Below are 12,414 nucleotides of genomic sequence, written 5' to 3' on the forward strand. Positions count from 1 at the left end.
TGATTCAGAGTAAAACATCAGCAATTTGACAGCGAATGAATGCCCCATCCAGCCTTCAAATTAGAAGTGCGTCTTGGGGTTTTGCCACTGAAATGCATCAAACGTCGACTGGGTGCTTGCTTTTTCCCTTAAGATGCTGTCTACCTTCTTCTAACAAGCTTAGTTACCATATGGTTTAGAAGGAGTTAGATGAGGGCACAGACTGCTTACAGTTGTGTTTGAGAAGTTTCAGGTACCATTTAAACCCCACTTAGAAAAGGAGTTAGACTCTCAGATATTTGAAAACATCTATGTCTCGATCTGGAATTGGCCATTGCTTGGGACTTTCATCTTTTGACCCTCTAATGGAACAGATGCGTGAAGGTATATTCAGCTCACACTCAACTAGCACTGGCTTCTTCCCTGGTGAAGTGTTACATGAAAACAATAATCTGGGACAAAGCAGCAGAGGTTAAAAGTGACACTTGCATGCATGAGGCAAGCACGCTGTCTGAGAAGCGTCTCACCCTTCCCCATGCATCCCCTGCCCACATTACATGGAAAAGCATTAGAGTGATTCTGCCCTAACTGCCGGTGTTAATTAAAAGGGGAGAGATCAATCTCTGCTCTTAAGTAAGACTGATCAGCAAGTAGATCATTGCAATTCACAACAGCACATCTCCTCTGAATTCCTCCAAAGAAAAACTGGTCTTGGAATGGGATCTGTCTGCACACTTCCAAACAGACACAGTCCTTTTTTCTGGTACAACTTGCTTAATCTCCAGAAAGTTCAGTTTGCCAAAATACAGCTCAACGTAAAGAGCAGCAGCGGTTAATTGAGTCCTTTCCAAGAAACTCCAAACCTCCCCCGCCCCCCCGCTCCACAATAGACAGACAGTAATGGCCCTGTGCAAGCTGCAAGCACGCGAGAAATTGTAACGTACTCCCAGGAAATTCAAGACTTTGTGAAACATTTTGTTGGCAAGCAGCACACGGCAGTAAATCAAATCCTCATGGCCGCATTATTCTTCAATAGCAATGCTCATGACAGCTACTTCTGGATAATATAACTGCAGATGTACAGTTTATGCAAACATCTCAGCAAACGCTGCATGCTCTTTCAACTTACGCTGCATGCTCTTTCAACTTGTTATGCAGCCTGGGAGGAGCTGGATGTTTTCAAACGGCAACAACAACAAGCATCTGAAAATGTTAGCTACTTCCTGTCTGCTACCCTGAGGCCACTAAATCCATTGTGCTCAAATTAAACTGCAGCCTTCCATTCTATTTTCTTCTGCTCTCCCACATCCCAAACCCTTCCAGCTTTTACAGCACAGCTTAAGATTCATTTCATACCTCTTATTCAAAAAGAAAAGAAAAAAAGCAGAACCTCTGGATGTTATCTCTAAATATTTGCAGATGTTCTACAACCGAGGAGAACTGCATTTCAACCAAGAGTGCCTGTTGGATCTTTATTTTCCTCTTTAAAACCAACCAACCAACAAAACCAAGACAATTGTTCTTTTGGTTATAAATCTATGAGTGAACTCATCTGACTGATCAAAATGGTTCAGAAATAGAGAATGCTTTATGGAGCCAATTCATCGTCTCCTATCGGGGAACCAACACTTCTATTAGGATGTTCAACATACATTACCTAACTTGTCTAATAGGATGGGGCCACTCGCTCACCAAAAAAATCCTTTTTTTTTTTTTAAAATGCTTGTTCAGGTACAAGACTAATTGTCAGGGATTTCATTCCGTATTAAGAGGAAAAAACAAGTGCTTCTGAGCAAGTGAGCGCTGATCTTTGTGATTAGCTCAATATCTCTTTTAGATGGTTTAGCCCAGTATTTCCCAAACTTGTGAAAGCTGAGCCCCTTTTCAGAAAAATTAAACCCATTTTCCCTCCCAGCAGCCCTACTCTGGCTAGTTCTTTGGGTCATCCCCACTGAGATGGGCTGGGGTAGATGTTCTGAACATAATTCCTATTCTTTCTACATAATTAACTATTCACTGCTCATCAAAGTATGTTGACATTTGACACATCAGCATCTGACTTAGCACCCAATGAAACGAATGGGGCCGTTTGCAACTCAGACATCATTTCAAGTTCTCTGTAGAGATCTGCTTGAGTCTACATCACTTATGCTCAATTCACATTTTGAAAGTTTTCTTCACAGCCGTAACAGCTAGAAACTTTTTTTTTTTTTTTAAATGAAAGATGAGACTTCAGGAAACAACCTGTCCCAGTCTCTGCCCACACTTTGGGAAACAATGGTTTAACTCATTGCTTGATAAAAGTTGCTTTAACTTCTCTCAGGTACTTCTGAAAGACTTATCACAGTGGTCTGGGAAGACAATTACAGGTACCTGTAGGTGTTCTGGTCCATTTCTGTCAGCACAGCTCATTACAATGGTCTTAACTAGATAGACTATGAGAAATGTGTCTTTTAGCAACAAATCTATACCAATAGAGAATAGAAGTGTTTTGTTGTTGCTGATGAGCTTATTTCCACTCTGTCTTTCATGAGCTCAACTTCTCAACCTTCTTGTAAAATATTAAACATGGAAAATTGCACAAGCGATCACAGGTAGGTGTGTGTGTGTGTGTGTGTGTGTGTGTGTGTGTGTGTGTGTGTGTGTGTGTTTCAGGAGTAATTTAGCACAAATGGATCATGTTTTATGAGCTGCATACTTTCAGATAATGGGTTTTTTTTTTATTTTTAAAAACATTTTCAAGTACCTCTGGGGGTGGGGAGAATAATGAAGAATGGTATAACAAGGTAAAGTATCAACACCACAAGTTATCTACAATTTATACTTCGCTAAAGGAATGTATCCCACGTTCTAAATGATATTTCTCTAGGTACACATTCCAACATAAAAGAGGGCACCCAAAATGTAGTTTACCATCATTATAGAGAGGTCTGAAATTGTATATTTGATTGGGTAGAAAATAGAACCTAGCCCCCTTTTTAAAAGATCAAATTTTAAGATGCCAACTGGGAAAATTAAATCACTAAAATTCTTTATTAGAGAAACTCTGGAATCCTTCAAAATAAGTGCAGGAATGTATCAAAGAACCTTCAATCATTTGATCAGAAAACACTGCAGAGATTAAAGAGGCATTTTCCATAACAGCAGATACCATCATTTCCCCCTACTTCAGAACTCCACAGTTAATCACGACAACATTAGCAGTAGGTGAGATGTATATTAAAGGCATCAGGCCTGCCTTGCTAGCCAAAGGATTAATGCTGGACTTTAACTCAAGCCATATAGGCAATAGTCAGGAATGCAACCGCATTTTACAGTCCGAACGACAGGAAACAAACAAACAAAAATCTGTTCTGCAGCAGCAGCATGATTCATCACGTACTCAGGTTCAGGATACAGGGCTCTGGCAGGATTCAGGGTGTTTAGCAAGCCATACCTCAATTACTAGGAGACTCAAGTGGCTGACCTATGGGCATCTGAAATGACGACTCTTACCTACAAGTTTGGATTTAGTATCCAATACATTGCTGAACAGCTTGGTTACTCTCCCTGCTCAGGATAAGTGGCAGTTAAGCAGGACCAGTCCTGCTTTGGAACACTGTCAAACACCCATCCTTCCCCATAGCTGTGATGTTCCAGAATCATAAGTTACGAGAAGGAAGAGCCCAACTATAGGTCACCGAGTCCGTCCTCCTGACACGATTACTCTCTATAGTCCCTTACATTTACTGTGGGCTTTGTGCAGGGATTTTAAATGTTTCAAAGAATGAGAGCTTCCCTCACTGCCCTTGGGAGACTATGCCACAGGACTAGAGGCTGCCTTCCCAACTGTAAAGCGGACCATGCTCAGAAATGTTTAAACTGCTGTAGTTTTGCTGCTAGTTTGGCTGGGGTGTCACTTTTATAATGCTGTTATGGAAAAATATTTTAATAATATTATTAATAGCCCTGACTTTCAATGGGACAAAGGCTCCTAAGTCACTTCTGAAAATGTGTAGATTGACTGGGTAGATAGATTTGAGTTCATATGTTAAGAGGAGAGGATTTATTTAAGATGGTGCTAGAGGTAGATATAATTTCTCCCCTACTTTAAGACTCTACAGCTATGTGGCTGTATTCCTGACTATTGTGTGTGTATGGTTTGAGTGCGACAGTAGAGCATTAATTCTCTGGATAGCAAGCTAGGCCTGATGACTTCAACTTTCTAAGTCACTTTTGGTTCCTAAACCACTATGGTACTTTTGAAAGTTTATCCTGAGAGCCAGTTTAAGTTTCTCTCTACATTTCATCCCACCACTCCTAGTATAAACCTTAAATAGATTCCTTCCTGGCATCAACGGCTTCAAGCATCTCCGTAACTCAACAATACTTATTTATTCTTTTAACTAATTGTTTTGTTCCCCCAAATCAAACTCCAGCAGCTATAAGTTACAGACCACTTGGGGGGGGGGGGGGGGGGGGAGAAAGCAGTTATAAAAGACAAAACTTTCAATAACTCCTCATCTCCCTCTCCATATCGTCACTCCCCCAAACAGTCACCCAGCTATGAAGTGACTTGGAGGGGGCCCTCAGAACTGGCAAAGCAAAGCAGAAACTAAGTTTACTGACAGGTAAGAATCCTCATTGTCTGAGATTGTCTTTACAACAATGCTCTTAAAAAAAATATACCCAACTACACAAGGATTTAGTGACAGTAAGAAACAGGTACTTATGGTCTGAAGAGCTCTACAACTTACTGCTGCACCTAGGGGAGAAGAGTCTAAACCTGCAACCCTTTGTGAATGCCAGAAGAGACCACTCTGCAAACCTCCTCTTTGCCAAGGCTCAGGCTACAATTCATGTCTCATGAGCTCTACTCTTCTGGGTGCAGGGAATTCTTTCTAGAACAGTCTTCTCCTATACACTTCCTGGTCCTTAGCTAAGGAGTTTGAATTTCCGAGGCTTACATTCCCTCCCACACAACCAAGCTTATCAAAAGATTTCCCTCTCTTGTCCTCATGAGAACTTTTTAGCGCTTTTAGAATATCCAGCACCCCCCACCCCCTACAGTTCAAGTGTGACTAGGTTAGGACAACAGTTTGAGGGAGGAGTCTTGCATCCCAATTCAAACGAAAGGAGCACGTGACCCTTTGTCATAAATAATGGAAGGAAAGCCCACTGTTTCCCTGTAAGAACCCAAATACAGCCCTCTGGAGAGTTCCCAGGCTGGCAGCCTGGGCATGCAAAGGCAGACAGATGGCAGAAGGTGCTTAAAGGACAATGAAGTTGCAATGTGAAGAAACAAAGGACAAAACAGGACAATAATTCTTTACGCTGGTCCAAATTAATACCACCATCAGGAGGAGAGATCCTGCCAGAAAATACTTTTCCCCATCTGATGGCTTCACGGGGTCAAGAGCTTTCATTTTAAGGGGTATCTGAAAGCCAACCAACATGTGAATCCTCCTGTCAACTAACCGAAATGCCAGAGGAGGCCAACAAAGCCCACTTCATCTGCAAGGAACCACCAAGGAGAGACTCTATTGGAAATCCCATCATATTCAGGGGAAGGCACAGGAAAACATAGTAACTAGTTCCAAGTATGGGAATGAGTCCCTTGTGGAACAGATCTGGCAAGTTCTCACCAATCCAAATACTAGGGCAATGTTGATACACCCACTGTGAATGCTTCCGCACGCACGCACCACTCCCTGGGAAAAACTTTCTGCCTGCTCAAATAATCTCCTGCTAGATTACTTGTGCCGACCGTGAGGTACTGATTTCCTGCCCAGTTTGGTAGAAAGCAACTCATCTCTCTCCACAACAACTGGACCCTGGTTCCCCTGGGTTTGTCTGTTGGCACCTGTATTGTGGGGCTGAGTTTGCCATGACAACCTACTGTTGCAGAAGATCGTCCTGGAGCTCTCTAGACCATTCCTGTTGTGAATACATTTACGTGGTAAGCTTTTGGCCATCTCTCACAAACTGTCGGAGGCACTGGATGTGCTTGGAAAAAATGGGCTTTGGTTGTCACAAGAAGCCATGCGGGATCCCATAATTGAGCTCTATGCGTAACGCTACAGCTTTCTATTCCCTAGAAAAGCAAAGAGGACTGCTGAAGGTAAAGTTATTCAAGTGCCCTGAGTTTCTAGGAAGATAGCGCTTTGTTTTAGGAGAAGGAGAAGAAGAAGAAGGAAAAGCCTGGAATGGAGGCTTGAAATTGGGACGATGCATAAACAGAAAACGAAGAGCACTCTAAGGATCAGCCCTTGTCTCACAGGAAAGGGGGCAGGCAGCATTTGTTGCAAACTCTAAATTGCAGGTTTCTTGTATGACTGAACACCCTGTTCCGCTAGCTGGGCTGAACATCATTCCCAGATGTAATGGTCAGCCAGACAAAGCCAGCCTCCGCTGTGAACAGCTGGAAGGCTAAAACCACTGATCTTTAGTCCCATGCGCTCTTGGAAAGATGTCATCCTCAGTTGGGAGGGAAGATGTCGAAGCTGCTGGTGGAAAATGCAAATCCACTATGGAGAGCAATGCCCAGGAAGCATGTTGAACCCTGGCTAGACAGTATCATCAAAACATACCACTTAACAGAGTTTTGAATCGAGATATCCCCATGGGGAACCATTAGAGATTTGATCTGTGGGGGCCTTCCCGGGGGCTGGGTAGGAGAAGCCTATTGGAGAGTATTTTCCACAGGCAGAACAAATAGGATAAGCCCTCACCCCTGTATTTTCTTGCTGCTTCCTAGGAGTCTCATGACGTTCACCTTCACATTCGCCTGGGAGCAGGAGACAGGGTGTTTTGCCCTTCTCATGCTGTCTAGCAGAGACTGATTCATAGAGGTGGTGGGTGAAGGAGAGCGAAGTTCTGTGGCTTCTGCCAGCACTTTGCTCTTCTGAGGGGTCTACAGAGTAGTGAGGGTAAGAAATCAGTGTCTGAAATTGCTCACATTCCAGTAGAAAAGCCCATGTAACAAGGCTAACTTGTGAAAAATGTTGGTTCCTGACATGGTAGCAGAGTAAGGAAAATTCCTTCTGTTTCCCCTTAACTTCATATTATATGTGAACGGCCCTGACAGCAATGTCTGTTCCTTAAAGCCATCCTCTCCTGATGGCCTGAGGCTCCCACTCCTACAAAACCAGCAGTGACAGGGTTGTAAGAGTGGTGCACTAACCCCACTAGGGTGGGCTGATGGTGGCTTCATTCTCTGGCCCCATGGAAGAACCCGGGTTGGCTGGCTACACATGTACTTAAGTGCTAACAGGTCTGCTGTGGGCTACAGCTGTCCTTTCCCCAAGGCACGAGGCTACCTGAGGAAGGAATGTTGTAACTGTGGCAAGAGAGATGCAACATTCTGGCCCTCAAGCTCCGGACCAGGACTCTTCATGTAGCCTGCAACACGCATTGGTGGTGCAGCAGCAGCCCAACTATTCTGATCTGGGGAGCCTAGAATGCAGAGTCCGGCTACACTCTCTTTTGATCTATTCCTATTAACTGGTTAAGCAGCAGTCTGGTGTCTACACTACTTGGAGATTTTTTTTTTTTTTTAACCAATCAGTTCCCACCCCATATTTTTAGAGAGAAAACAGACTGCCACTGGTTTATTAGCAAGCTAAGGCATATGCTGAGCTTTATTACACAATCAGGAGTGATGTGTTTATGCCTGAAACCCAAGAAGAAAATAAATGAAATGACAAGGATCTCCAGTTTTTCCAGCACAAGAGAAATAAGTAATATAGAAGCACTCACACAATTAAATAAGAGCTACTTGGAAGTGTAATAATCAAGGCTTTAGAAATATTAATGAGACACATCTGATGTGATACCAAAAAAAGCACAGTAGCCTGAAAGCTTCACCTAGGGGGATCATGAGTTACATACGGTACCTTAATTTCTCCTCCATTAGTCTCATTTCTGTTTTACCAACAGGATTACAAGCTAGTAAACAAATGCATTTATTCTGGGTAATGAACGCTAAGGAGGCGAATGAAAAACCAACTTAGAAATCCCACCATCTTTCACAAGTCCCAAGATCTCTAAGCATTAGGGGGCAGTATAGGAACACTGACTAGCTAGTGCTTTGTTATGGTGCATCTCTCACACTAGCTGCTGATGCATAGCTAACACAGCAGCAGACATTGATTTATGTTCAACTTTCCATTTCATCAGAGTGTGTTACAGAGCGACATACAGAGTTCAAACTTTGGAGAAAATATATAACCAGAGTGTGTCTCATGATTATTATATATGCATATGTGTGTGCATATACATGTACACACACGCACACTTGCATGGCATTTACTCATTACTAATAAGGCCTTAAACTTTTGTTTGTAGCTCTTGAGCAGTAACCCTTTTGTCCATTGTTAGGAGCAGGAGAGATCTAGTCTATTGCTGTTGACATTAGGCATAAATTTAGCTTTCTAACTAGGATGGGAAGAGCGTCCCTGACCTTTTTGAAGATGAGTGAAGGGAAAAAATGTTTTTGTACTATAGGTCACTATTAGGAAGGGAAAGGAATTTTAGCAGGTAACCATCCATGTGACCATAGTACAGTCACATGATAAACATGAGAGTTTCCTGCCACTAGTTCATTAACATTCTGAACCCATATATGTGTACACGGCACTTGTTAAAGTGTTTCATTTTTGGCAAGATGCCTGGCAGCAACAGGGATCTAATGACAATGCTTTACCATCAAGTGTGTCCAAGCTTTGCACAACTGAAGGTTGCATTTACCATTTGCCACAAGATGAAAGGTTGCAGCTAATTTTTATAAAATGGAATAGACTGTAGGCATTCTCCACCACAAACTCCAACACAAAGTTGTGAGCCTGCCGCTGGGGCATTACATGCTGGGACCAGTAGTCTCCCAGGGCCACCATCATCTTGGATACAACTAGATTTCAGAACTCTGCCGGTCACGCATTTGGCCCACAGGCTATAGTGAAAACGGCTTCACGATGAGAGTTTTTACAAACCTCATCAGCCCTAGAGAACCTCGTACCCAGTATTACAATGTAAGAGTCTGTTGGGCTCATAGCTGTGCGCGCTAGACTAAGATCTACTCCCTCCCAGTGACCCTTATGGCTTCAACCACCACCGCTATTCCAATACACCCAAAACCTGCCCCCTTATCTCCAGTCTCTCCTACAAAGCCATAAGCCTGAAGGAGATGTCCACGGTCATCTCTAACCTAATCACCCCTCAAACTGACCTCCTTATTTTCCCCTGTAATCTTCACTGACAACTCTACAGGTCTTCGAGACAGGCTGGGCTGATCTCATTGTTCCCCATGACCCTTCTCTCCTTTGTTCTCCTTTTCCCATTCTTGGCCTTGTGTCTCCTACCATGCTTCCCTTGATGCCTGGAACTAGTTCTCTGGCTTCACATGCCAGGCCTCTTCCTCCTCTAACCCTGCTAAAAGCTAGCTTTGAAAGGCAATCCCTCCTCCTTTGGGATCCTCAGTAATCCCCAGACCTTCCTTTCCTGAATATCCTGTATCTGGTGTTAAGCTCACTGGGGGAAGGGGCCAGATCTAGGATTCTGAGGTGCTGTGCAGTTTAATGCTATTCTGTAATAGAATTTTTATTTTGACGTTAATGGAATCCATACTAACCACTAATAGACAAAATCCAAGGTAGTAGGTCAAGTCTGGAAAACAATTGGGGCATAGTTAGAGCACCCCTTATATTACACCAAGTCAATGGTCTTCAGTGATCCGATTCCACATTACGCCTTTACTACATTCTGGTTCCATTCCTTGCCTCCATCTGCTAGTGGACTAGTCAGTCTATTGCCCAGGCTGACACATGGGGCAGGGAGGCAAATCCTAATTACTTCAATCCTTTGCATTTCCTGTGTCCCTTCAGACATTGCCCTCTCCAACTCAGTGTTCTGTTCTGCTACAAAGATAAGAAATTAACTGAAAAGTAGCTAACAGCTCAACACAGAAACCCCCCAGCAAGACTGCCGGAGCAGGCAGAACTTTAAGTCTCCAGCATATCCAAAAGTGGAAACGATCCGAACATCTAAAAACATATATATATTAAGGTGGTTTTGGTACCAAGTTCAGACACCGCTAAAACATGGCATCCTTTCCAGGGGTGAGGGAGACGGCAGTTGGGGGTGGTAGAATTTGGGGTGGGAGGACAGGTTTTAGGGAAGCACTGCTTGTGACAAGTGAATCACGTGGAGGGAGTCCTGTTGCCCACCAATGGACACCAAGGCTACTAGAGCTGTGGGCCATTATAAACCAGAGGAAGGAAGAAATGCTTAAATTCCCTCTTTCACTCCTACCCCACACCCACTCGGATTAAATAAAATGTGTTACTTTTCAATCTGCTCCAACTTTTTTGAAATTTGGAAACCCCCAGAGGTGTGAGGTTGCAGGCTGGGGCGGGACAGGTAAGGACCAATTCCTCACTCAGCAGAATGAAAATTAAAACCCTGGAAACACATTTGTTATGTACAGGGAACAGAACTCAAGTTGCTGGCAGCAGCTATAATCTGTGAGGCATCATCTCTTTTCTCTTTGTCTCCTCCAATATCAGAGAGGCTTCGTAACCCTGAAACAGGCCAATCAATATTCAAATGTTCTTATTTTGACATAAGCGTGTTCAGGAAATGGGGAATTGTTTAAAAAAAGATCCCATCTCTCCACGCATGCACATCAACTGCAATACTGCCACAACAAATGATCAGTTTATCAAGTAAGGCTGTCTATTGCCCAAGAACTTCTCCTGTATACAAGTCATGAACCCAGATAGCAGCAGCAACTGGTCAGAACAAATATTACCCACGGACAGCCAGCTCATTTGTTACATGAACAAGCACTTATTCCTTAAGAAATAAGATCATAACGCACCAAGATTTCACATTGAAGCAACCAGTACATATACATGGCATACAAAGAGGTTTCAGAGAAATTAAAAACATCTTACAAGTAATAAATCTTAAAGCTTCCATTCCAAATGCTCTTTAAAGTCCTTCCCATTAGGATCACGCATAGATTATACTGCCAAGTCTTGAATCAGGGCATAAGTAAAATGAACCATGGAAATGGAGGGGACACTTAAAGAACTCTGACAGACAAATTCTTACAAGGTGTCTCCTTGACACGCAATGATTTTTGACCCATATTGAATATGCTTCTGCCTGTGGCTACAATTTAAGCTAGTGTTTGTTAAATGCGTTCAGTGATTGCAGTTGGAAAAAATCAAGTGGTTAACCAGAGGAAAAAGGTTCCAAGAACCAAAATCCAGCATGTTTTGAATTATGCACAAGCCCGTTATGACCAAAGAATAAAATAAAATCTCTACCCCCCCTTCCTCCCCAAAAAAAGCAATTTTGGAAAAATATCAATTGTAAAAAAAAGAATCAGTGAGTAATTTGCTGTGCTTACAAAAAGCAATGTGGAATAGCCGCAGAATGTTACAATTGATTGGCTACTTCTGGCTTTTTTCATTAAAAAAATTAATCAAGAGATAAAGCATCAGACGATTTTCTGGGATCCTCTTGGAAACGGCAATGCTGACATTAAGAAGCCAAGGAGACACATGCAACACCACCAAGAGGAATCAGGAAGTTCAAAACCTACCTGAAAGAAACCTGGAGGGATGGGACCGCCTGGCATCCCATCATTAGGAGGAATGTTTCCTAGTACTGGACTTGGGGCTGCAGCTGCACTCTGCAGGAAACAAAGATGGACAAATTGATTTCATGTCAGATTTAAAAGGCAACCTCTCCTGCCATACCTCGCTATACCAATTAACCCACGACTAATCACTGAAAGCATCCAAGGGGTATGAAATCAACCCTCACCCTCTAGGCCCATTTACAGAACACTGTGCTTAAGCACTCAACCAAAATGGAAGCCGATGATGGTCTTTAGGTTTAATATCTTGGGACCAAATGTTGCTCAGGTCACCTCTAGGCCTGGGTGCAACTGAGGGCAGGGATTGACCCTAAAGTGACTTTTTAAACAACTTTTCCACACCATCCATTTAATTATGGTAAGTACGTATTTTAGAAATCCAACGGCGTCATTCATATCAAAGAAAATCAGCAAAGATGCCTTCAGGTGACGCATCATCATCAGCTTAGATTTTTTGTTTGTTTGTTTAACTCCAAGATTTTTTGGAACAAAAGCAGCTATGTCTCTTTCCCTACTGTTTTTCCCTTCATGGATCATCAGTGAGGACTCTGAACCCACTGTTCAGGGTTTCCAATTGACCTAACACTCTCTTCTTTCTCTCCCCCCACCCACCATTTATTTACTTCCTTGTTCCTGCACCAGTGTGTTCTCTCTCTCTCTCTCTCTCTCTCTCTCTCTCTGAGGTCAGCATGCTTCTGGGAATGGAGTTCACATTATCCATTAACAACCAAGAGGAAGAGCTCATGTTGCACCCTGTTCATGGCCCTGCAAAAACTGGGGCTTTTAAAAAA

At 42.9% G+C, this 12,414-nt stretch overlaps 1 protein-coding gene across 5 annotated transcripts in view; it reads right to left on the reverse strand.

Moving 5' to 3' along the window:
* SSBP3 (single stranded DNA binding protein 3) overlaps positions 1-12,414 on the reverse strand; it is a 136,765-nt gene that overhangs the window by 28,688 nt on the left and 95,663 nt on the right. For all 5 annotated transcript variants that reach the window (XM_065409594.1, XM_065409593.1, XM_065409592.1 and 2 more), the window contains one exon: positions 11,567-11,656. In XM_065409594.1, coding sequence (XP_065265666.1) covers positions 11,567-11,656 — 90 coding nt within the window. The remainder of the gene's footprint in view (positions 1-11,566; positions 11,657-12,414) is intronic.

Source organism: Emys orbicularis, chromosome 8, assembly GCF_028017835.1.
Source record: "Emys orbicularis isolate rEmyOrb1 chromosome 8, rEmyOrb1.hap1, whole genome shotgun sequence".
NCBI classification, from domain to species: domain Eukaryota; kingdom Metazoa; phylum Chordata; order Testudines; family Emydidae; genus Emys; species Emys orbicularis.